General features: G+C 36.3%; 1 protein-coding gene across 1 annotated transcript in view; it reads right to left on the minus strand.

Annotated features, from left to right (window-relative positions):
• The window catches only part of LOC114472790 (lysosome membrane protein 2-like), a 34,581-nt gene continuing 7,365 nt past the window's right edge, over nucleotides 1–27,216 (minus strand). The window contains exons 3-13 of the mRNA XM_028462038.1: nucleotides 23,653–23,810; nucleotides 19,992–20,139; nucleotides 19,666–19,857; nucleotides 18,147–18,238; nucleotides 17,589–17,708; nucleotides 11,317–11,495; nucleotides 6,521–6,639; nucleotides 6,253–6,326; nucleotides 6,101–6,152; nucleotides 4,992–5,144; nucleotides 1–2,215 (exon numbers count right to left, since the gene is read on the minus strand). Coding sequence (XP_028317839.1) covers nucleotides 2,105–2,215; nucleotides 4,992–5,144; nucleotides 6,101–6,152; nucleotides 6,253–6,326; nucleotides 6,521–6,639; nucleotides 11,317–11,495; nucleotides 17,589–17,708; nucleotides 18,147–18,238; nucleotides 19,666–19,857; nucleotides 19,992–20,139; nucleotides 23,653–23,810 — 1,398 coding nt within the window. The 3' untranslated portion in view covers nucleotides 1–2,104. The remainder of the gene's footprint in view (nucleotides 2,216–4,991; nucleotides 5,145–6,100; nucleotides 6,153–6,252; nucleotides 6,327–6,520; nucleotides 6,640–11,316; nucleotides 11,496–17,588; nucleotides 17,709–18,146; nucleotides 18,239–19,665; nucleotides 19,858–19,991; nucleotides 20,140–23,652; nucleotides 23,811–27,216) is intronic.

Genomic DNA, 27,216 nt, shown 5'->3' on the forward strand with positions numbered 1-27,216 from the left:
TACTGAAACTACATTTTTATTTCTGTGTACAGAGTAAAAAGAGTATTAACAGTTTCCAAACAAACAATGAGAAGATGGGGTTACAGCAGTAACAATTTCCAAAAGAGTAAAATCTGTATTCAAAGTATGACACAAAAGAACACAAGAGTATGTTTTTTTTTAATGATTTGGTTTATATTAGTCAGTGTAACAAAATAACACATCGCCTTTGATGAAAATAGTGCTTATGGCATTAATACCATAATATTGGAAACTAAATATATTCAGTCACACAAACAAGAACTTCATACACTTTTCTTCATGATGTGAACAATGTCCTTCAATTTAATGGGATGCAACTGGAGTAAAACTAAACAATATGTCAGTTTTAATATAGATAATGATTGCATAGGGGTTGTCAACTTGTAGTTTTGGTACCAAAATGGGGTTTAGGGGGGAAATGGTCATTTTATTTTGAAGGAGAGGTTTTTTATGACTATCATTTATTCAATTGAGAACCACTGACGTATTGAATTGCATTAACTGAGGTGGTATGGAATTATTTAATACAAGTTTACACAATGTAATGAGAGCAATAACAAAAGATCGGTCACAGTTAAAAGTTTCCTCCGGCAGCAATAACAATTGACATCTGCGCTCTAAAGTCTTCATCTAAAGTCAGCGTAACAGAAGACTTTTCACAGTGCACTTTGACTCTATTGGCTGTACAAAGATTAAAGGAAACAGGTTGAGGATTTTTGTTAAGTATGGCACAAAAAACAACAGCAAAACTACTCATAAAACGAACTAACATCTTGTACGGCAGCGCTACAACATTTAATACACTCTAACATTATGATTAGTAAAAGCATTTATACAGGGTGAAAAATATCACCAACACACAACGGCAGTACTTCAAAAAAAATCTGTGTTTCAACCACGAAAACCTTCCTCAGATTCAGGGGGAGTCGACGGCTAACACAGACGTCCTTCATCACGGCGCTAAAAGTTACATTTTTAACCTCAGAATGAAGCTATTCTATAATACAAAAAATGTCAGGGACCTCTTATTGAACATATTCAAATGCACATTTTGTCAGACATTCATCCCCGTCATACACTGAGAGGAATGTAAGCAGCTCAACACGTCTAACACCACATGTGTGTATATATATATATATATACAAACCAGGGTTGGGGTCAATTATATTTATAAATCACAATTACGTCTTCAATTATCCACGTTCAATTACAACTCAATTATGATTACGTCGACCAATATCTTTTTTCCAATTACAACTAAAAATTACAATAATTTCCCCTTGAAAGTCAATTACAATTACGCTCTCAATTACTCAAGTTCAGTTATAATTAATCACAAATAATGAACTTTTTTTTAATAAAAAAAGCCCATAAAAGTAAACCTTCCTCTTGTGTTAGCATCTCTTATGATAACGGGTCAGTTTTGACTCTTAAATCAAATGTAAAACACGCTAAAAAAATATTATCTAACATCCAAATTGTTCCCAATCCATGAAAAATAATAGTTTTAAATGAAATTAAAAATGACAGTTTTTTTCATAGAATTTCAATGCCAATTAAAATTACAAGGTCAATTATTTGAACCCAGTTACAATTATAATTATGTCATAATTCTAATAAATGATTAATTACGCAATTATAATTGACCCCAACCCTGATACAAACAAAAGGCGATGGTGCGAGGGCATCTGTAATATGACGTGTATTACAGTAATGACGCATTGTAACATTGAATTAAACATTAAATTCAAACGAGACGCTTTAATACTGAAGTGAATGAAATGTGTTTAAAGAAGAAGATCGCCCTCTGCGTGAAAAATCCTCCAGTGCTGAACGCTCCAACAGTCCACTCACATTTAGGACACGTTTTGTTCATTTTTTCAAGAGCCACTTGGACTACGTGTCAAATCTTCTTCTGGGATTACACTGTGCGAGGTATAAGGTAGCTATGCCAAAAAAAACAAAAAAAAAAAAACAGAAAAAAACAACCTTACAAACATTCAGCACTGTATGTTTAAGAACAGCATTTTTAATTTAACCCTTCCCAATGCCAATCAAAGCCTTAGCTACGTCTCCATTGACTTCATGCTTGAGGCTCGCCTTTCTGTGTCAGGCCGATATACGTCCCATTTTGAGAATCTTCTTTTTCCTTCAAGTTGACCGGAGAGTACGAGGTGTCATCTTCAGCAGCGGCCTGCAGCAGGGAAGACGATTGGGAATGTTAGATTATTGTTCCGTATGGAAGAAAACTGCATTCACATAAAGAAAAAACCTAAAATAACAATAAGATTAATAATAGTAATATCAATAATAATAATAATTATTATTAACAAATAAATAAATAGCACTTAATGACAAATTTAAAATAGTTTAAAAATATCAAATAGATAAACCTCCCTTGTAAACTGTTTTCATTCAAATGTATAAATTAAACAGGATAATAAATTGAACCTGGGGGTTATTGCACAAAAGTCGGATAAATACATCCAGGATAAAGGAGAATGCGCGGTTAGACAAAGTCTAGTCGGTGCTATCTTGGATTAATTGGTTGCACGTTTGCCGAGTCAGGATAAAGAGACGAGGCTTAGTGAAGCCGGTGTCACAGTCTGAGTTTACCTCATGCTAGGAACGATTATGAGCATGCGCACTATACCGGAAAATTAATTTTTGCTAGTTCCGCTGTGAGTTTTGCAACTTCCGCCGTTTCAAAGCTAATGTTCAAAGCTAATATCATTTGACGAGTGCTGAATGGCTCCTTTTCTTGGGGAAAAATAGGAATATGAATAATTTATTCTCCAAAAAACATGATTATAATAAAACTCAATACAAAAAAAAATCAAATCAAATCTCCTAACAGCCTGATTATAATATACATTGCAATAAATAACAGTTAACCTAATGTAACTTTACAACATTAAGCTGTTGTATTCATATAAATCTGATCATGACAATCATATTATTTTTTTTTTTATCATTGGTCAATTTTTTATTGATGGTCGACTGATGTGATATTTTAAGCATTTTTTAAAATCAGTACAGTAATCTCTGTGCATTGCTAATCCAGCACGGGTACATCTCAGTATGTAGCAGTCACGTACTGAGATTGTAAGAGAATCTCAGTACGGAGGTGAACTCAGACCGTGACACCGGCTATGGATGTTTGAGATAAGTGGGCGGTCACAGCTTTCACAGAATCACCGATGAAAGTTATAAATGAAAGCTTCATTTATACCTGCTGAACAACTGATGGTTCTGCAGCAGGATGAAGAAATGATAGACATGATACGGAAAAAAGGAACGGCAGTGCTGCTGAAAAGGAGAAAGAGAGGCTAGCAGACAATAGCTGACCGTATCAATGCACCTCTGGGAGATTTATAAAGGTCTATTTTATTCTATTCTATATCTAATAATCAGTGATCTAGAAAAGTGATCAGCTCCACCTCCTCTTTCTGTAAATATAGCAGTTCACTTTATTAATTCTACATGTTTAGGCTACGTTACATATACATATAGATACGTTTCAAAAAAATATGTCATCTATAATTTAACAAAAAATAAATAATAAATAACTCCAATAATCCGTTTAAATCAAACCTCTGGCAGCTATTCGACAAGCAGGATGTATTAGTGTTAGAAAATAGCCATAAGCCTGAGAGAAAAATAAATGAAATGAATAGTTATTGTAAAGTTGAAAAGTGAAGTCAAAATAATGTGAAACCCTTCAGATCCAACAGTACAGTACCCATTTTCTTATTTTTAGGACACACTTGAAAAAAAACAAAACATCTTCTATTAGTTACATTGCAGTCATAATGAGTAAAGTCAGATTATTCTGTATCTTTTCAGTGTTGGTGTTTTATTCATAAGGAAAATATTCCTAAAAACTGCTCAGATCTTGTCTTTTTATATGTTCTTTTCATCTTTATATATAAACTATGATAATAAAAAATATTAAAACCAAAAGTCAACAAACAAATGAAGAAACATGTATAAAAACATCTATAAAACACTAATTTCTCACAGTACTGACAGCACAGCCACAACAGGGATAACTTTATCCTGCAACAGGTTAGCTGTAGAGGCTAAATCACCATGGTTACTTGACCTGGATAAACTTGGCCGGCTTTCGTTCAACCGACTTGGGGATAAGTTTATCCAGGATTATTCCAGCCTTTATTACCTATCCTGGTTTTGTGCAACACCCCTAAGGTTAAAAAGCAAGTAAAAAATACATAATAATAACATAACTAATACTACTACTAATAATATAAAGTTTATTTACAATAATAATAATATTAATATGAACAACAATAATAACAAAATAATATTTTATCATATGGTTTTAAAAAAACAATAAAAAAATAGATCAAACCTTCCTTGTAAACTATTTTCATTCAAATGTATATATGTTTTTTGAAAAAAAAAACTGTGCCAATCTTTTATATTAATGAGCACATTTTTCCATAATTCTTGGAATTTGGCTAAAAACCACATCAGGACAAATAAGAAAGAGTGCAACAACTTAACTGTAAACTTCTTTTTTTTGTTCAAACAAAGCCTAATTTAGAAAATTATTGAAAAAATAATATTTGAAATAGGACAGAAAAAAGGGAATCCTTATTAGTAAGTGAACGCAACCCCCCCCCCCCAAAACAGAACAACTAAAAGTGTCTCATTTCGATAAACATCCCCTCCAAATGGTTTAGGTTAGTTAAAAGCAGGGTTATAACTTTATGAAAGCATTAAGCAGAAAGTATGGTAATAACTTGATAAATGAAGCGTAAAGACTTACAGCATAAAGAGGCTTGGTAAAGACCATGCGCTTAACTTCCTTCTGCACGGAGACAAACAGTGACAGACACAAACATGCACGGTGCAGTCAGTGTGTGAGGGTTAACGCTGTCAGACATGTTTTTAGCAGCGAGCGAGCTGAAAGCGGTTAGTACAGTGTGAGACGCCGTCTGTCTCACCTTCTGTTTGCGATCCCGGGCCAGGAGGATGATGACGATGAGGAGCATGATGCCCCCCAGTCCCACGATGATGAGTGGGAAGTTGGACCCCAGAGTGACGATGGTCAGCAGCTTATGGACTCTGGCTGCAGACGCGTCATCGATCACCACGCTCTGAAGGGGGCAAGGAGTGGGCAATGCAGGACAGGGTTGGGGTCATTTACATTATCAATTACAATTATGTCTTCAATTATCCATGTTTAGTTACATCTCAATTATGATTACCGTGACCAACATTTTTAATAATTACATTTACATTTACAAGTATTATTTTTCCCTCTGAAAGTCAATTACAATTACAGTTAAATTACAATGAATCACAATTACTGAGCCTTTAATAAATAACCCCATAACCAGGGTTGGGGTCAACTATAATTGTAATTGCGTAATTGGTAATTAATTACAATTATGGCATAATTATAATTGTAATTTAAAAATTCTGTTGCTGTCTTAATTGTAATGAAATTGTAATTGAATTCAGATAATTGATTTTGTAATTGTAATTACCATAAAAATGTGATAAAAATTGTTAATTATAATTTTACGTAAAACTGGGGAACCCTGTTACAGTTCTATGTACAGTTCTACAGGTATGTAGTTAACAATTATTAAAATATGTTTCATATCAAGCTTTCCCACATTTTACTGTTTAAAAAAAATGAAATCTAGGGGTATAATGACACAAAAAAGGCTCAGATGTCCACACCAAAAATATTAAAACCTATATTTTCATTGACTAGGAAGCCTAACAATGTAACCAACAAATAAGAAAAAAAATTAGATATGATAGACATTTGTTTTTAGTGTATTTTACAGCTGATTTAGGACCCGTTATCATAAGAGATGCTAACAGAAAGCTAACACAAGAAAAAGGAAGATTAACTTTTATTAGGTTATTTATTTCAGGCTCAGTAATTGTCATTCATTGTAATTGACTTTCTGAGAATACAAAATAATTGTAATTTTAATTGTAATGGGAAAGGATTCTAGTCACTGTAATCGTAATTGTATTGTAATTGAACATGGGTAATTGAAGAGTTGAAAACCCTGGCGTTTTTGCCGTTTCTCACCTCATTGATGAACATCACAGGAAATATGGTTTCATTCAGGACTCTGGTTTTCCTGTTAATAAAAGTGAGACTTTGATGTTTTGCACACAGCGTAACAACCACTCGACGATAAAGTACTGAACGTCAATCTGCGTTTGTTAACTGATACTGACGGAAATCCAGACAGCCTGCTCATCAAGACATTGACCTGCGCTCTTTTGTTTGCACGTACAATCACTCCAGTGGTCTGTGAAAAAAAACCCAGATAATAATCAATACATTCCACTGTGACGACCTGAAAAGGAAGTAAATATAAAAGTACAACAATGAAGAAGCCTGATGTGGAGCATACTTCTGCACTGCTAGATGCAAACCACTAGGTGGCGTGCCAGTATTTTGTAATCAGGTGTGTGAGGCTGAGGATTGAGGAGGTACACTTACCGGGTTAAGATCCAGGTATGTTTGATGATGCGTCCTTTGAGGATTAATCCCTTCAAAGGCATCCACATACTTGGAGTCAGCCAGGTAGAAATGTGGAAACGAGGCGACCACTGGAGCACCTAATGACAGCAAAGACATTACAGAAGCAATTACACCAGCTTCACAAGTGAGTCAACAACTAAAAAATGCTTTAATTAACTAGTAATAACTAGTATTGTTAGTTTATTCAACTAATAATATTTTACACTCAGTGAGGCCACAGAAACGGTAAACATCCCAGGAGGGGGAAGCTGGTATAAAAAGTTTCAGGTATAGAGAGATAAAAGACCAAAATATTTCATATTTTAAGATACAATAATGTCCAAAAAATAAAATAATGTTATTAAAGCTGCTGGAGACGAACATTAAACACAGAGTGTAGGGTATTCCTCACTGATCAATAAATTGTAGCTCGGAAAAAATGTGTGAATTTGCCGCTGGAAATTAGTTTTGTCTTCACTGTAAACTGGTGTTTTTCAACTTTGGCGGGGTCGCCTGGAATTAAAATGGGGTCACCTAAAATGTAACTGTAACTGTGATTTCTGGCGTTTCTTCACCAGACAAGGAGAACAGTGATTCCCTCTACACCATTATTGTTCTAGTTTATTTCTGGTATATTCTCCGTGATATCACCTTAATCCGTGCGATACATGATGTCGATATTGTCATAACTTTCAGGCCGTGAAAACACCAGAAACGTGTTGGGAAGTCACTTTGCCAGAGTTTTTTGGGGTCAAACACAAGAAATCACAGAAAGAATGCAGGAGAAACACTTTTATGCATCCGTCTATGAAACTTCACAACACACAATGCAATGCGCGAAACATTCCGAGTCTTTCCGATGGAGATAAATACAAACTTTAAATCGGCAATTTCAACCTTTTACATCTTTATTTCGAGGGAATGATCTTTGATTTATTCATCTATGAGGCAAATAATTTGGATTAATCTGATAAATAAATGTGATCTCCAGCAGCTTTAAATACAAACCGATTAAAACTTATCTATACACCACTTTGTAAAAGTCTCCTTTTCTTTCTCTCTGCATGTGACGGGAGAGAAATCCTGCCTGCGTTAAACGGTTTTGGAAGGATTCATGAGAAGGAAAGCCCTTCTGTTTGAAGTTTGATCTGACAAGAAAAGAGTGGAAATTTTGGGGGAAAGTCTTTGGGGACAAAGATCTAATCTGAGCTCTGCAGCTGGACACAGCACAGGTTACACAAGGGCAGATTCTACGAGCAAAACAAAAAAACAAATACGCGTGAACGGATCACATTATATGTAGAACTCATTAAAGGCAGGAATAGATCTTCAGGGAACATGTAAACATGCTAAGTTCCTTTCTTGCATTGTCAACATGTTTCCAACAAAGCTGCCTTAGACAAAACAATAGAGAGCGAGTTCAGGTGGAGAGCAGCCAAACGCCGTTCATTTCCTTCTCAAATAATCAAGGAAATTAACCAACAAAAATGAACAAAGACAACAAGACGACTCACGGTTTGCATGTCATGATACGATATATCCTGATACAAACAATATGATATACATCAAGATTTATCGCAATATCAATGATTATAAATTTCACCTTTACAAGTACAAAATGGTATGAAATACAATTTATTTCATTTTTTTTTTTAACTTGCGAGAACAAGTAAATGGTAACTAACTGTAATTCAAATACCAATATCAAAAACATTTCGTATGTTTACCAAACTGTCAAATAAATTTTTAAAAAAAAAAAAAAAAAAAAAAAGGTCAACTTTTGCTTCTACAACAGTTTCTGATTCTGTTAAGTTCTCCTTTTTTTTTTTTTTTTTAAAGTAACCACTCACATCTATAAAAGTGCCCTGTTTGTTTTCTGTAAATAAAGTGAGGTAGTTTAACAAGGTCTGATGTGGTTCACTGACACCTAGTGCCTGGGCGTTTACGTGCTATGCATATGTTAGCGCAATTAAATGGTTTCTTTGTTAAAAACATAATCAAAAAAATCGATTTAGACAATTTTTTTGATTGATACGATAATCGCGTGGCGAAATATCGCAATATATCGCTGAATCGATTTGTTCTAAAAACTATGACTAAGTACTCAATCTGGGATTGACTGGGATTTTCTCTTTTTTTAAAAAAAAAAAAAAAAAAAACCGATGAAAGGTGCAATCCGGATCCCATCCAGATGAAACTCTATGGGATAATTGAGTAACCAATCCGACACAACTAAATCAAATTTCATAAACATTGGTCAATTCCGAACCAAGATTGGAATTGTTGAAATTTTGCCAAAGGTCAAAAATAGTGATTTTTTTATTTTCAGGCTGATACACAACCAGAAAATTCTTCTGCATGCCCTCCAAAATGTAATGGAATGTTCCTCGGTGTAAGATCCTTCTTTGGTTAAAATGTTTTGTACTTGTAATGTAATCCTGTAAACAATAATTGGCAGAGGTAAATTAGTGGCTTTTATGGGTACTTGTACTTTTTAGAATATACCTAAAAATCAGTACTTTTACTTGTACATACGTATGTTTTAAAAGAAATAAAGTAATTTTATATTTCTACACCCAACCGTTACTGAGTAAATAATTACTTTTTTTAAAAAAAGAAATGTACATTTTGACCAACATTTTATTTTATACAGATGAATTGAGTTCCAATTGTGCAAGATTTGGTCTCTTCCTTTTTAAGTTCATACATAAGATGATTACTGTATTCAAGGGAACCATAGCAACATTTATTACCGAAAATAAACATGGGGCGTGAAAGTAACTAGTAACTTTTAGTTTGAGTACTATTTCATTGAGCTACTTTTAACTTGTACTTAAGTAATTTATGAATGACTTACTTGTACTTGTACTTAGGTAGGATATATCCGTACACTTTACACCTCTGCTAATTGGTGGACGTAATAAATGTTTTAGCTGCAGTATTTTTACAGTAGATTTTATCAGCTAAAATAACAGGGATATTAGTTGACTAAAATTTGACTAAAACTACTAAGATTCTACATGAACTCAGCCAGTAAACATGTGGCACGCCCAGTTTTGTGAGAGCTACGTGTGACACACAACGTCATGTTCACGGGAGCTGATGAAGTGGGCCAGAGGTGACAGTTTTCCTGCCCTTATGTTTGGAAACAGACGCCTGATGAAAACATCTCCTGCGGTCACCTGAGGAACTGTTCACGGGACGACGCACAAGGTCAAACACAATCACACGAGCAAACACTCCAGCACTCTGGATCCAGACACGCCGCGTTAACATGACACATTTCTGCTGCGGCATACTCTCTATGCTATTTTTATGAGAATCTTAAGAATGTTTTAACTCATTTAACAAACTCCATTAGTGAAAATAAAAGCCTTTTCTCATAACAAAGCAGCTTTTCAAGTCATCTCAGCTGACAAACATGCTGCACAACACCAAGCTATGGTATTTATTTGCATAAAATAGTTTACAACTCAATGCTGGGTGTACTTTGGTTAAAGTTAAGATCTATATGTTGTAAAATAGTGCAAGAGAAACCCAAAACAAAATGTTCCTGTGTGGTAAACACTAATAGTTTCACATTGGATGGAAATCTTTTAGGCGTGATTGGCAGTGAATGTAGGCACAAAGGTAATTCGTGGTCATTTTCAAGGACAGAGTCAGGTGACAGGGCTTAGAACCCACCACCCCCCGCCCCGCACTGCTACTGGGTCATTTGTGGTTAGATGGCGCCTGAGGTGTGGAGAGAGAGCTGTGTCACACGGGTTATTTAGGGAGCATTAGAGAAACTGGTGACAGCAAAAGGAAAAACAAAAGGAATAGGCTTGAAGGATCTAATCAGAAAGCTCCAGTGCAGCGTTATCAGTAACGAGAGCCGGAAATTTCCTGAAAAACATTGTGTGAATAAAAGAAACCTTAACATATTATTCAAAAATAAGCGTTATCAGTAACGAGACCCGGACATGTAGTGGTCCGTTTAACCCTCCTATTATCCTTAGGGTCAATTTGACCCCATTCAATGTTTATCATTCAAAAAATAATAGTAGATTTTACTTTTTTTGCTTCATATTTCACGACTTTTCTTAATTAGATGGGTACAATTGATTAAGCAAAATTATCATTAGTGTTCCTCTGGGGTCCATTTGACCCCAAGCCGTTTTAGCTGTGTAAAACTTGTCTGTCTGTGTGTGACCCGTGTGTGACCTTGTGAGTTGATACATGACATTGGCGGAGGGCGACGACGAGGACAATATTCTCATGAGAACTTTCCCACACTATGGGCATGAAAATCATTTTCGGGAGGCAAATACCCCTGGGGTCAGATTGACCCCATGGGTAAAATGTTTTAGTAATATTTTAGGATAATAGGAGGGTTAACATAAATCATTAAGTGTCATTTGCTAAAGGATATTTTTGTGTGCTGAACACATTGGTGTTCCTCTGGGGTCAATTTGACCCCAAGCTGTTTTAGCAGTGTGTGACCCATGTGTGACCATACATCCCCACACCTGCAGGTGCAGAGTTGATTGGAAGCAAACATCCCTGGGGTCAGATTGACCCCAAGGGTAAAATGTGTTAGTGATATTTTAGGATAATAGGAGGGTTAATATAAAGTGCTGTAACTAATGAATAGCATCTGATCAAAGAAACACAAAAGCAAAAAGAAGAGATTAGAAATATGACAAAGTGTTGATGATTGATAGTCGCAGGCATAGAAGAGAAATGCAAGAGTTCAAAGTATGGCTGAAAAAAAAAAGGATCAGCTGATATTTTACCTTTACGACAGGGGCTGACTTTGAGCAGGCCCGTTCCCAGGCACTCCTCAGGGCTGATACAGAAGCCCTCATTGGCTGGATTCTCCTCTTTGCTGGCCAGAACCGAGCGTGGAGGAGTGAAGCGGTACGCTGGGATTCCTTTGACTTCTACATCTTTCTCAAACTCCATGTAGATCGACCTGGACGGGACAAAAAAGGGTCAAAAAGACTTCACTATACAATCACAAATAGATTAATAACTGCAGAACTCAGACAATGTCAGGTGTGTACTTATTTTTACCTAATGGCATTTACATGAATTATTTTTTATGCAGTTAAATAATGAATATGACTTTTTTATGGGCTTCTTATTGTTTTTTCCTTGTAATTGGCCTACCTTTTCTGATTTTAAAATATTGAAAAATTAAATGTGTTAGAATAAAAAAAAAAACATAAAAAAAAATATATCTTTTCCACTATAATATGTTTCGACGGTCAACTGCCAGGCTTCCTCAGAGGCGTTTGTTGATCGCTTTTGAGAAAGAACTCATGAGGACACATCAAAGTAAATTTACTAAAAAAAGTTGTCTGAATAAAAGAAACCGTAAAATATTATTGAAAAAGAAGACAAAATTGACTTCCTGAAATTATTTTTTGGAAGTCAAGAAAAGATCAAAGCGATCAGCAGACGCCTCTGAAGAAGACTGGCAGTTGACAGTCAAAACATATCAGGAGATCAAAGTAAATTTCCTGAAAAACATTGTGTGAATAAAAGAAACCTTAACATATTATTAAAAAATAAGACAAAATTAACTTCCTGGAATTATTACTAGGAGGTTAAAAAAAACATCAACGCAATCGGCAGACACCTCTGAAGAAGACTGGCAGTTGACAGTGGAAACACGGGGACCAACAAGGGGATCAAAGTAAATTTCCTAAAAAAATTAAATAAATAAATTAAAGGATAAATTAAACCTTAACATATTATTCAAGAAGAAGACTAAATGAACTTACTAGAATTTTTCCACTATAAGCTTTTTTTTTGCCTGATTGAGTCTAAACTCTTCATTGTTTTTGTCTTATCCTTCTTTTGTAAACAGTCATTAAGGTGCAATGTCACGTTGATCTACCAATTGCAAGGGGGCAGAAGAAGAGCCAAACATTCTCAGATGTTAAATAGTTTTAAAGGAGGACTGCATTGATATGAGGAGCTTGTCTTTTTGCTCTGTGTCTCTGCTGCTCGGCCCCGTCGAGGGAATCCCAGTGATTCTCAAAGAGAACAAAGCCCACCATACATTGTCTGCCAACTGGCCTGTGAGTCTGCAGCTCTTCCCTATGCAGCCCACCAATTGTGCAACAATACTGTACAGCCCTTTCCCTTGACCTTTGGTGAGGGAAGCCAAAAAATGTGTGTTTCTGCAAGGGAATGGGAAAGTACAGCTGGGAATCAGACGGTCACACGCAGCCTAAATTTGACACAGGAAAGGAATTGATGTGAAATACTTAATACGTGTGCACATGTTTAATGTTTAACTCCCTCCCAAGACATATCCGTAACCACTGCACTGACCTCCCATCTTTCATATCACTTCTCAAAACTCACCTGTTTCACTCAGCTTTTAACATTTAATCACCCACTTATTCATGGCTGTTTATTGCCTTTTTTTACTTATGTTTTTTTCTGATTTATATTGCTTTGATTTCATCACTGTATTTGCTCTTTTTGTTTTAACCTGTAAAGTGTCTTTGCGTTTCTAGAAAAGCGCTTTTAAATAAAATGTATTATTAATAATAGTGCGGATACATAGATTTAAGCTTCTACTCTTATAATTTGTAACTTTTAACTTTTTGAGTCCTTGTGCGTGCAATTTCTTTGTTCCCATCCATGTTCAGCTAGTGCCTTCAGCCCATTTAAACCTTTTCAGCCTTATTGCTTATGTTAAGCTATTGCTAGTTTAATGCTATCGCTAGGTTAATGCTATCGGCTGCAATCTGCCCTCCCTCCAGGACCTGTACGCCTCCAGGATTTTGAGGCGTGCAGGAAAGATTGTGGCCGACCCCTCCCACCCCGGTCATAAACTGTTTCAATCTCTCCCTTCTGGTAGGAGGTTTCGGTCCATCAGGACCAGAACCTCCAGACACAAAAACAGCTTCTTTCCCTCTGCCACCATCCACATGAACACACCCCAAGTCACCCACTGAACCCCCCCCCCCCCCCCCCCCCACCCGATCACCACCTCCACCAGCTTGATACCTGCTGCACTGTATATATATATATATATTTATATTTATATTTATCCTATTTATCCTTTATTCTCTATCTATCCTTTATTTATCCCTCATCCTTTATATTTATCATTATTATTATTATTATTGTTGCTGGGTTGTGCTTTGTTGTTCTGTTTTTATTTCTTTTATTTCTTTTTGTTGCTTGTTTTGTGCACCAACCACCAAGTCAAATTCCTTGTACTGTCCTCAAAACTGTACATGGCAAATAAAACATTTCTGATTCTGATTCTGATTCTGAAAATGCTAACACTAGGCTAATACAAATGCCAATACTAATGCTAGCTAATGCTAACGCTAACGCTAGCTACTAAATGCTAATGCTGGCTCATGCTAATGCTAGCTCATGCTAATGCTAATGCCAATACTAATGCTAGCTCATGCTAATGCTAGCTAATGCTAATGCCAATACTAATGCTAGCTCATGCTAATGCTAGCTAAGATAACTGCCAATATTAAAGGCAGGATAGGTAATTTTTCGAAAGCTAACATGATTTTGAATGTAGCATCCTCTGAGGGCTCCGCCTTTACCCCCGCCCCCTCCCCTCTGTGCTCCCTCTAAAGCCACGTCCCTCCCTCACATGCACGAGCACCGGTGCTCCAATAGCGGACCTCAGCTCATTGCTTGTATTGTGTAGAAACGTCGTCATCTTATGTCTCATTCAGCGGTAAGAAAACACTAAACTTTATCATTATATTTGTAAAAAAAAAACCTGACTAAAAATTCTGTTTTAACTTTGTCACCGGTGACGCGCTTTGTGTGGGCTTGTGCATGCGAGGGGTTGAGAACGAGCAGGGAGACAAGGAGAAGTGATTGGTCGGAGTTTTTCAGAGCACATACGATCTTAATTTCTGTCAGGGCATGAAGAAAATTGCAACCAAAAACTTAAAAAGTGTATCTGGAGAAAATTACCTACCCTACCTTTAATGCTAATGCTAACACAAACACTAATCCAGGACACACTTGTGGTTCTCCTGACTAAATAAAGGCTAATGAATGCAAATGCCAATACTAATGATAGCTAATACTAATGCTAACGCAAACAATAATGCAAATGCCAATACTAATGATAGCTAATACTAATGCTAACGCAAACAATAATGCAAACGCTAATGCTAATTTACGTCAATGCTAGCTACTAAATGCAAACGCTAGTTAATGCTAAACTAATGCAGTGAGACGGAGGCAATCCCCTGCATCTTCACTTGCATTTTTTTCAGGAAATGCAAATATTCTAGTTATTATTATTATTATTGATCTGGTATGAGGCATTTTACCATTTTTTTTTTTTACAGTTTTAGAGTTTTTTTATGTTAAGATTTCATGTTAGGATGTTTTAATTTATGACAGGAAAAACGATTAAATGCAGATCTTTTGAACTTGTGATCACAGCTATGGGAAAAGCTCAAGGGGAAGCACATGGTGAGCTGGTATCTCAAAAATGACATCTGTTGGTAATTCATCATGATCTTGATGGTTCTGTGGGTCAGCTGTCACTTTGTGGACCAAAGGGTCACAGTCAGCGTACGGAGAATTCAGTTCCTTTTTAAAACCTGCGCGTCGGACGTATTTTCCGACAAAGTGGCGTCAGCTGATCGTCTTGAACAAGCACAACGTTGAGTGTGTGAAAGTTGGACACCTCCTACCATTAAGGTGAAAAGTGCAGTAAAAGGGAGAAGTTCCTTTATTTACTGTAACAGAGGGCTATTATGACACAGTCAGCAGATGAGGGTTTTTTTGGTACATAGTTTTGACAGAGAGATTTCTGACACGCAGCCAATGGGGGTCAAAGGTAAAGCCTTGGAGAAATTATTTCCACACCAAACACAAACAGGGATGGTGTAATGGAGTTCTTTTTAGGTCAAGGTTGTTTTCTAAATTAGGATAATGACTGACGACAGAACATTTAGCGAATCTGAACCTGAGAAACTGTTTTATGGGTCCTTCTGACTGGGAGCCTCATGTCTGAATCTTGGAGGATCTTTCAGAAAATGCCAGAGATTCGAAGATTAATCAGTCAGAAATTAACTCCAAAGAGGTCTCACTTGTGCATAACATCATTAATATTTTTTATTTTTGCTCTTATTTTGGTTATTTATCTTAATTTGTCTTTTATTATTATGTTCATTCAAGTGAAGCTGCAACAGGCTTCTTAAAGCTGATATTTGGAGTTTCTGAGAAATCTGTTTATGTATGATTCCTTTGAAATGCGAAAAAATACCTAACTAGTCTTTTACTAAGGTCTACTGCCGGTGGTCATTCATATACATTATTGTATATAGGTCCCTCCTTCGTCCTATAGACCCCTATACAAATAGAAACGATCGCCAAGCGCGCCCAGCCAGTAGGCTTCGACTTCCTGTTTTTGAGACTGTCAATCAAAGTGAATGCGGAACTGTGCACGGAAACAAGGCCGCGCGTCACAGCAGCAAACAGTAAATATGATTATGGCTCTGACCCATTGACCTATATCAATGTGACCTGATGCGACCTTGTTATGTTCCGCGATGCACAATCTGGTAGATTGGGAGAGGCAGTGGGAGGAAGTGAGGCTGTTTAGGGCGGGGCATCGAGACGTTTCTGAGAAACTCCGGATATCAGATTTAAAGTATGCCTGGAAGAATACGTGTCCCACCAGGAGACCACAGCTTGGACAGGAAAATAGGATTGTTTGCTAGTGTTCCAGATAATGGCTACAAGTATGATTGATTTCAACACAACAGTAACAACATCCATGCTAATATCCTGCTCAAAAAGTTTACACCCATATATTTACAGGCAGTTTAGAGGCTTTTATGCTTACTTCAGCGGAACACAAAGAGATCCCCAGGGCTTTTACCCATATATCTGTGTCTGAAGCGCTCTGGTTCTTTGTTATAATGTATTTCATTATATTTTATTATTAAAACAAATGTCCTGTTTTAATATGTTAAGGTTTCATACATTCAGACAACTTTTTTCAGGAAATTTACTTTGATCTCCTGACATGTTCCGACAACCTACTGTCAGTCTTCCTCAAAGGTGTCTGCTGATAAAGACACATTTTTTGTTGAACACAAACATCACTCGTGCATTGTACATTGACTATATTAAGGTATAATTTATTCGGACAACTTTTTTCAGGATATTTACTTTCAAATGTACTATTTGATCTCTTGACGTGTTTCAACTTCCAACTGTCAGTCTTCCTCAAAGGCATCTACTGATCCAGCCTGACAGAACTCTCAAGTTGGCCACGCCCCGAAAAAACTCATAAGGACACATCAAAGCGATCAACAGATGCCTCTGAGGAAGACTGACAATTGGCAGTTGAAACATGACAGGAGATCAAAGTTAAATTTCAAAGTAAATTTCATGAAAAAAGTTGAAACCTCAGCATATTAAATCTGAAATATATATATATATATATAAAAAAATAGACAAAATAAACTTGCTGGAATTTTAGATTTGTCTGTAGAATTTACCTATTTCACCTATTTCTTATATTTTAATTTGTTTTTGTAAAAGAAACTCCAGGCAATATGTTCACTACCAAATAAATATATTAGAGTGCATCTTCTTTAACAGAGTTCAATGATCTAATTTATTATTAATTAAAAAATGTGAATTCTGAACACATTTCCTTTGAGGAAAAGACACATGTACAACATAAAGCTTCCAACATGAAAACAGTCATTTTGATGGGCTTTAGTTGTTATATGACTATAATTCAAAGGGAAAAGGTGATTTCCTGCCACATATTTGAGATGATCACTAGCTGATCAGATTCATGGGCACAAAACATGTGCTGTGTAGGAATTAATCTAATTTGCACCTTAAATAAATAATGATCAAACATACATCCTCCCTGAGCTTCTGCTTTGTTCTCTTCCTTCATCAACTGAAAAACTGCCTCGTGTTGTTGTTAAATTACAAAAGTAGTGGGTGTGATGTGTTCAGTGCCATGTTCTTTCACCTTAAATCAATAAAGCACTCATAATCACCCCTAATCAAAGCTGAACTTCACCTGCAAAGATCTGGAGTGAAAACGTAGATGCGTTCATTCTTATCCAACAGCGGATGGAAAGCACTCCCGTCCGATCCGTTGATTGCATTGCTTTGGTTTGACTTCCAGAAAGTCAACTTGCTGAAAAACAATATCACGTCAAAAATGATTATTGGAGTGGAATGAAATACAAATGGAACAAATGCGAACACAACAAACCATCTTCGGAATGTCTTCTTGCAGAGAGAACAGACTGCCATCATCTTATCTTAATAACAGCAAATTACAAATGCTTTTGATGATAAAACTTGTTTTTAACTAAAAGTCACGCATGGAAAGAAGTGTCTCAGGAGTAAACGGATAACAATTATTGTATCTGAAAAAAAGCCATAATTAAGGAATTCCAAGTTTTCAGGATATACTGGCCTGTTTTTCATTTCGCAGTCAAATGCCACAGACCACTGTCTCATCTAAATGCAGTGGTTTTGGAAAGAGGGTTGATCCAAAGTTTGGCCCATAAAGACAGTGAATGAAGTCAGAGAAGGAGTGTGCGACTGTGTGAGCTTGTGCGAGGCTTACCTTTCACCTTTCCACGTTACAACACGGCCGTAATCCAAAGAGTTTTGCTGTCCGGTGTGGAAGACAAATTCACCGTCGTTACTTCCGTTTTTCTAAACCAAAGAAAAAGTTATCAAATGTTTATTAGTAAGTCAACGATACTTGTTTGATCAATCAAAAAATATATTTAAAGCTTTTTTCTCCTACATAACATTTAGGGAACGTTAGGTAATGATTTCTAAGAACAGATTAGCAAGGAGCAGCAAATCGTTCCCTTCTGATTTGCATGTGAGCTACCAGATGTGCAACTTTCTTTAGCACAGTTCACAAAAGCATAATTAAAGATTTAAAACTTGTATTAAAGACAGCAAAGGCCTCGTAGATCAATTAATCAAAGATTAGGTAAAAGGTTGAAATTGACACTCAAAAGTTTATTTTCATCTCCACTATAAAAACTATGTTTATGGATATTGTCAGAAGGGTTTTGCGCATTGCATTGTGGGATCTGGAGTCCCTTAGATCAGTCAGATCAGTGGTTCTCATACTTTTTTGGCTAGAGTACCCCCTTTCTCTTATTTCTGAATCCAAGTACCCCCTTTGTTGGACTACAACATTTTGTATAGAAACCTATCTTAAAAACACCTATAGATCATGACGACGGAATGAATGAGTGATACACATTTTAAAGAATGTCATTTTGCAAATAAGTGGAAAAAAACAGTATTTCGTGCAGTGGTTCCCAACCTTTTTGGGATCGTGTCCCCATTTTGATTTCAAGAATTGTTGACCATGTTTGAGCTCAGATTATATATATATATATATATATATATATATATACACTGCATTTTAGTTTAACTAGATTTATATCACATTGTGAAAGTATAGAAATTCAGTTTATTAAGATTGTGTGCTGTTTTAATAATAATTAAAAAAAAAAAAAAATCAATTTTTGTTTTTCAGGAATTTCAGCTGACACCACATGGGGTCCCAACTCCAAGGTTGAAAAGCACATATTTAGTGGCTCCTGAATAGATTTATTTCTATAGTTTTTCCGGTCACATCACGCCTGGTGTGGGCCCATGACTGACACTCTCAAGTACCCCCTGTTGTGCCATCACGTACCCCAAGGGGTACACGTACCTCCATTTGAGAAACACTGCCGTTGCTGGATGCATTGAAGGGTTTTAACTTAATTCTTACTGTGATGGGACTCCACATCCCACATTGCAATGCGTGAAACTTTTATGAAAATCTAAATAACTTTTTTCAGGAAATGTACTTTGTTCTCCTGACACGTTTCAACTGTCAGTCTTCCTTAGAGGCATGTGCTAATCGCTCTGACGTGTCCTTATAAGTTCTTTCTCAGAGGAAGACAGTCGAAACATGTCAGGTTTCAAAGTAAATTTCCTGAAAAAAGTTGTCTTAATAAATGAAACCATAACATGTTATTAGCAGCAGCTTTAAATACCACCTAAAAAAAGTAACAATCTTGGTCATAAAAACTCAAGCCAAAGGGATGTTTTCTTAAATCTCCACATGCCTTGTACATGAGCCCAAAGACCTTCTCCACATCAGGATTGGTGGGAGCGACACGGGCCAGCAGGGGGTCTTCGTAGCCCCAGAGCAGTTCATCCACTGTGCGAGTGGTGAAGAAGCCGCTCCCAGTACTGTCCATCCAGATGGACACCATGGGCGCCTTCCAAAAACTCCCCTTCGCCTTGTTCATTACAGCCTGGAGGAAGCAGGATGACGTGGTTAATAAATGGTGCTAGGTACTGAGAGGGAATACTGTAAACTAAAGGAAATCCTAGTATTTAGGAGAACATGCACTCCTCCCCCAACACTTTCCTCGGCTTCAGGACTCACCCACGCAGGGATGTTGACAGTAGTGATGCTGTCCACAGCTGGATCTCCCACAGACTTTTCCCTCATGAACACAAAGCTTTTGGTGTTGTACGCAGACACCATTGCTCCGTCTCTCACCATGCTCACGTTGTCCTTGTACCTGTACTCCCTGTGCACACGCCACACACAACACTCACTGACTGCTAATGGACTTTTAGTAGTGAGAACCAGGGTTGGGGTCGGGTTACATTTTTCAGTTACAATTACGTTTTCAATTATCCATGTTCAATCACAATTCAGTGATTATGGTAACTAGCATTTTTTCCAATTACAATTAAATTGCAATAATTTTTTATCCTCAAAAAGTAAATTACAATTATGTTCTCAATTACTAAAGTTTAGTTACAATAAATCACAATTATTGAGCCTGAAATATATAGGGATGTCCCGATTCGATATTGATATCGGATTCAAATTTCCGGATCTTCCGATTTTTATTTTTTTTTTTCAATTCATTTTTTATTTATTTTATTCAATTGTAGAATACTGTAGATATTATGTTGAAGGTTAAACATTATGTAACCATGTAACCTGTTTGAGTAACATCACTTGATCAAGACTTTTCTAACATTCCACACTACAACATAAATAATTATTATTATTTTATTAAAGAAAACAGAGCGAAAAAAAATTTATTAAAAAATGTATGATTCATGCTGATATCGGATCAATATCGGAACAGGCCGATATGCAAGACTGCAATATCGGTATCATATCGGAAATTAAAGAGTTGTATCGGGACATCACTAGAAATATATAACCAAAAAGTTTACCTTCCTTTTGTGTTAGCTTACTGTTAGCATCTCTTATGATAACTGGCCCTAAATCAGCTATAAAATACACTAAAAACAAAAATCTATCATCTAATTTATTTCCTATCTATTGGTTACATAGTTAGTCTTCCTAATCAATGAAACTATAGGTTTTAATGATCTTGTGTGGGTGCCTGAGCCTTTCTTTGTGTCAGTATACCTCTCAATTTCATTTTTTTTTAAATAGTAAAATGTGGTAAAGCTTGATATGAACATATTTTAATAATTGTTAACTACATATGTGTAGAACTGTACATAGAACTGTAACACGGTTCCCCAGTTTTGCGTTAATTTACAATTGAAAATTTTTTATAGAATTTTCATGGCAATTACAAGTACAAAGTCAATTATCTAAACTCAATTACAATTTAATTCCGATTACGACAGCAACAGATTTTTAAATTACAATTACGCCATAACTGTAATTAATTATCAACTATGCGATTACAATTATAATTGTCCCGCCTCTCACTTCAGATTTGGTAATCCCTCAAAGATAAACATGTGCAACAACATGGCATGGGTACAGATGTGTCGACATGTGCCGCAGCTGTTTTTTGGTGCTTTCACACTGAACCTTGATGTTTGCATTTGGGGGCAAATGACTGATCTCGCCCCTTTCCTATCATGACTTAGAGGCAGGATATTAAACAATATACTGAGGCCTATTCAGCTTCAACATGTGACATTTAAAGTATTTAAATATGCACTGATCGTAAAATCAAGTTGCTTTTTGCAGTACTGCTGAAGAAAATGCTCTTTAAATACTTTAAATATATTTGCTAATCTGCATAGGTCTTCATAAAACAGCTGCCCTGTCTCATTTATGATTAAAAACTATGATTGGACAGTGGAAAGGTCATCATTAAGTCACATATTTCACAAATTGGTTGAGGGGAAATTGAAATATACAAGGATAAACTGGGCTGTACCATGATGGAAAAGGCTTGTGTGTAGATTTTCATTATTTTTAAATGCAAAGTAAAGTCAAATTTACTGACTGACCTGAAAAGACTTGGTACAGGAACCAATGTAGGTCCCAACTTCACCAAGTTTTGGAAAATCTACTATCGGAGTGAACTGAATGCATGAATAAATAAATCAGAGACAGGCAGGGGCCAGATAAATGTGATCGTCTGATCCGAGGGCCACATTATCAACATTAATGTCAGTATTTAACGTAATGACATTTCTAACAAGAACACAGGAAAGAACAAAGGGTTTTTTGTATTTTTGAAGTCATTGTGTGAATTTCTGTTGCTTTGTATATTAATTCTAATTTAGTTTGCTGTTTTTTTGTGTGTTTTTTGTCATTTTGTGAATATTTATTGTGTTGTATCCTTTTGGAAGGCATTTTTGTTGAATTTATTGCCATTTTTTGTGTTTCTGTTCTCATTTTGTCTATTTTTGTCGTTGCTTTTAGGGATGGGTACGAGTACTCGAGTACTCACCGTTGACCCCATTATTGGGGTAACATTCCGTTACTCGCGCAACTATGCAAGTGTTGCTTTTGGCTACAAAACTTGAACTCTTACAACGTTACATGTGTGACCCAGCTTTTTGTTTTCACCTAACTGAATATACTAGGTAGGAGAATAATTATAAGTATTACTTCTCTGGCCATGGCTTCAGCGTTAGTACACACCGAGCCAGATTTCAGAAAAAAAAAAAAAATTAATTCATGTATTCTGGGGTGATGTAAAGATCCTCAATCTTGTAAGATAATATTAAATATAAATATATTCCACCTTACGATTTAGGCTCTTTTGCTTCGGTACAGAAAACGAAAAACGGAAAACAAACACCTTTATCCGTTTTCTCCATTACCGATTTGCCAAAGTACGTGACCCGGAAGATTCCGCAATATCTTTAGCTCTGCAACACTTACGAGTCTCTAAATCCTGCGAAATGTCCGTGAGGAGGTTCAGTGAGCAACACCAGCTAAAGCGAAAAGGACACGTTTCGGATGCACAGTTGGAAGCAGCGATCTTGTCATGCCGAACTACCGTTAGCATAGCCGTTAACGTCGGATGAGAGTACACTTCCGGGTCACGTACTTTGGCCAATCGGTAATGGAGAACATGGATAAAGGTGTTCAAGGCATTTTTCGTTTTTTGATTTTGGTTTTGGAAACAAATATCAAACAATGAGTGTTTTTTTTTCATTTTTCATGTTTTTGTTACAGATTGAAAAACGAAAGAACGAATGATACACGGATTAATCTCCCTAATTTAAGCATTAACACTCATCAATTCCTGCATTAATTACTTGCTGCTTTTACTGCAGCAACAATGTTGTTTTTGGTCTGAATTATGGATTTTAATTCTTCATATTTTTAAAGAATTACTCCTCAATTGTGACATAAATTGCTCTACAGTTCCTCTGTGATTGTGATTGGTCCGATGCCGTAATCTCCACCTCACATAGCCAGGCTGAAATCAAGTCGCTTAACTTAGCGAGTTGTAATCGAGATTCGTAGGACAGCTTCTGTATGACGGAGAATGTTTGGTTTGGTGAAGCCCGCTGACGGAGATAAATCAGGATATAGTTATCTGTCTTTGTAGTATAGGCCCTGTGTGTGTTTACTTTGAGGGGAGGGCACACACAGTTAGTCTCAGGGCCATATGTGGCTCCTGGACCAGCAGTTGCCCATGTCTGAAATAGATAAATGAATGAATTTAAAATATTCAGCAATGATAAGGTGAGGTGTAAATGTCCTGAAATCAAAACTACTTGAGGAATAGAGTAACAGAGGACATTTTCATGAAATGTCCCAACATTTTTCTGGTACGATGAACTCGGGGTCCTACCGGTAAGTGTAGGGGCCGATTTGCTTGAGCTTTGGTTTGGCCCCGTTGAGAAACTCCTGCTCATTGGTCATGTTGAAGAAGAAGAACTCCATGTAGACAGGAGGGGGAGGGGCTTTCCATGATTCAAACACACGGCTGCCCTCCACCAGCACAATTTCCTATAGAGATGTAAAGAACAAATATTAGGCTAAGGTCAATTTATTCAGAATTATTACTCCAATGTTCTGAAAGAGCAAACAGACACAGGCAGCACCTTAAACCTTGAGAACCACCACATTTTACTCAGAGTTCTGTAAAAAAAAAAACAACTATAGAGCTTAATGATGGAATGAATGACTGAAAACAAGTTTTAAAGAATCTCATTCTGTAAATAAATTTAATTAAACAGTATTTAGTGCATACTGGATAGTATTATTTCTATAGTTTTTATCATTTACGGTCATCTCCCTCCTGATGTGGGACCAAGGCTGACTCTTGTATTTTCAATTATGTGTTCTTGGTATTATTTAAATTATTCTATACTTCTATGTAGTTTTGTATGTTTCTCTGTTATTTTTTGTGTATTTTGTATTGATCTTGTGTATTTTCCCTCATTTATTGTGTCTTTGTTGTCTTGTGTGTTGCTGGTAATAGTTGGTATATTTCTCTTGTGTTTTTGGTGTCATTTAGAGTATATTGCTGTTGTTGGTTGTCTTTTCTTTTTATTATTCTGTATATTTTTCTCTTATTTTGTGTGTTTTTGTTGTCGTTTTGTGAGTTGCTTGTAATATTTAGTGTGATTATTATTTTCAACTAAAAATTAACATTACAAAACCCCGTATTTTTAATGCTTTAATTTGTGAATTTTCCTCTCTCTCTCTCTTTCTCAAGTACCCTTTCTCGTGTCATCACGTACCCCCATTTGAGAAACACTGCTTGAGAAAATTGGGTTTGAAAAAGTTACTTTTGCAAAACTGTTTTTATTTAGGATTTTTAAAGTTTTTTGTCATTTAGTGTATTTTTGTCATTTTGTAAATTTCTCTGTCTTTTTTTGTGCATTTTCAGTTGCCTTGTGCCACTTTTAGTTAATGGTGTGTATTTCTGTTGCTATTTTATATAATTTTGTGTTATTTCTGTGTATTTTTTTGGTCAATTACAGTATGTCTATTTTTATGTCGTTTTTGTGTGTTGCTGGTAATAGTTGGTATATTTCTCTTGTGTTTTTGGAATCATTTAGAGTATATTGTTGTTGTTGTTTGTCTGTTGTTTTTATTATTCTGTATATTTTGTATGTTTTTATTGTCGTTTTGTGAGTTGTTGGTAATATTTAGTGTGATTATTATTTCTAACTGAAAATAAACTTTATAAAACCTCATATTTGTAATGCTTTCAATTTGTTACCCCTACTAGTGCTATTGCGTACCCCTTTATCCCCATTTGAGAAACACTGCTTTAGAAAAAAGGGTTTGCAAAAGTCACTCTTGCAAAACTGTTTCCATTTAATAACACATTCCCTACAAAAGTTCCATGTCTTGTAGCTGCAGAGAGCAAACATGCTTTTAATCTGAACTTTCCACAGTGTCTTCCTAGTGAAAACAAGCCCAGAACAAAAACATCCTTGTGGGGGGTCGAGGAGGGAAGCTGCTGTCTGAGCGTCAGGCGACAGCATGGATTGTTGTACACATTGAATGTGTGAGGGGAGACCCCGTCCACCAGCCTATTGTCAGCGGTTGCCATTGACGACGCACACTCGGGGAGCTCCGCTAACTGATCATGTGATGTGGAGCGCTGGATGCCCACTGTTATAAAGTGAGGGGCTCCGACCCTAATGATCTAAGCCACATTCCTCAGAGCCCAGCCTTGTGAGGCCCTGGAAGCGCAGAGAAGGGACGACAACAAGCCCCCAACCAAGGTCTCAGCCTATTTTGGATTTCTCAAAGGGCTACACAATTAATCAAATTTTAATCGTGATCACAATTTTGTTTGCCACATTTAAATTAACCAAATCGTCAGCAATATTTCCATTTAAAATACGGGCTCTGCACTCTGTAATAGTGTATTTGTTCAGTTAGCCTTTACAACATTTTAAAATATTGGGTTCCATCATTCTATCCATTTTCTGACCTGCTTTTTTTCAGGGTTACAGTGGTCTGCTGGTGCCTATCTCCAAATCTCATTGGATGTTAGGCAGGGGTACACCCTGGACCAGGTGCCAGTCCATCGCAGTAAATTTTTGGGTTAAATTTTTTAAGTTTTTTTTTCATTACAATTAAATTTTAAAGCTCAACATTGCACTGTAAACTGTACACATATTCTTCAACTAGGAAACCATGTTACAGTTCTATGTACACGTCTACATATATGTAGCTAATAACTATTAAAATGTTTCATATCAAGCTTTCCCACATTTCACCATTTAAAAAAATATTAAAACCTATATATTTATTGATTAGGAAGCCTAACAAGGTAACCTGTACATAAGAAAGAAATTAGTATTAGCATTTTAAAGCTGATTTAGGGCCAGCTATCATAAGTGATGTGAACAGAAAGTTATAATGTATATAAATCATCATGCTCAATAAATAAATACATAAATAACTGGATAAAATGTAACGCCTTGGGACAGATTTATATATAAAAATCAAACAATTAGTTAAATTAACAGCAGGAAGCTTTGAACAGCTCCATCATCATGAGTTACAGAGAGGACAGGATTCCTTCTGGGTCCAGGAACAACATGTAGCCGAGTAGCCAAGAACAATAAAGCTGACACTATAGATTGAGGAAAAGGACAGAACGGCATGCCTGCATCTTTTTTTTTTTTTTTTTCTCAAACCCCGAACAATCAATACGGCGACCTTCTCAGCACGCTACGGAAAACACATGGAAAACGCATGGAAAACAGGAACAGAAAATGCTTGTTATCTCAACGCTCACCCCAACCACTCCCTTTACCATAACACGTGCAGCAGATGAATACACAAATGGGATAAAGAGCTGGTGCTTTGATGTGAAGGTGTTCACACGCTGAATAAGTCTACGCTCTGCAAGGGGCCATTCACTGAATCATGGCGCACAAGCTTTACATATTCTGAATTAGTTTGCAGTGGCCCAGAGACACAAGAACAACAAGCTGAACTCTGCTCTGAACATAGTGTACAATAGACTGGTGTCCTCTCTGGGGGGGTCAGACCCTTATTTGTATTAGCTGGGACAGACTAGACACTGTTAAAACACTGTAAAGTGTAAGGCTGTAAGAAAAACTTGATTCAGTGATATATTGCGATATTTCACTACACGATTATCGAATCAAACCAAAAATTGTCCAAAAATCGCTTTTTGAATAACATTTTTTATAAAGAAAAAAGTTTGAGAAAAAAAAAAAAATAGACCGTCTTGAGATTCGCACCAACCACAATGTGTGCAACATTTACAATAGTGCAAAAATGATTAGTAACATAATTGATAATGTTGGCTTAAAAGATTTGCATCGACGCATCGTTTAATGTTGTATATTCATGATAAAATCAGGCCAGACGGCCGCTTTCTGCTTTATTTTTGCTGCAGTACCATACATGAACTGCT

Source organism: Gouania willdenowi, chromosome 12 (genome assembly GCF_900634775.1).
Source record: "Gouania willdenowi chromosome 12, fGouWil2.1, whole genome shotgun sequence".
Classification (NCBI taxonomy): Eukaryota; Metazoa; Chordata; class Actinopteri; order Blenniiformes; family Gobiesocidae; genus Gouania; species Gouania willdenowi.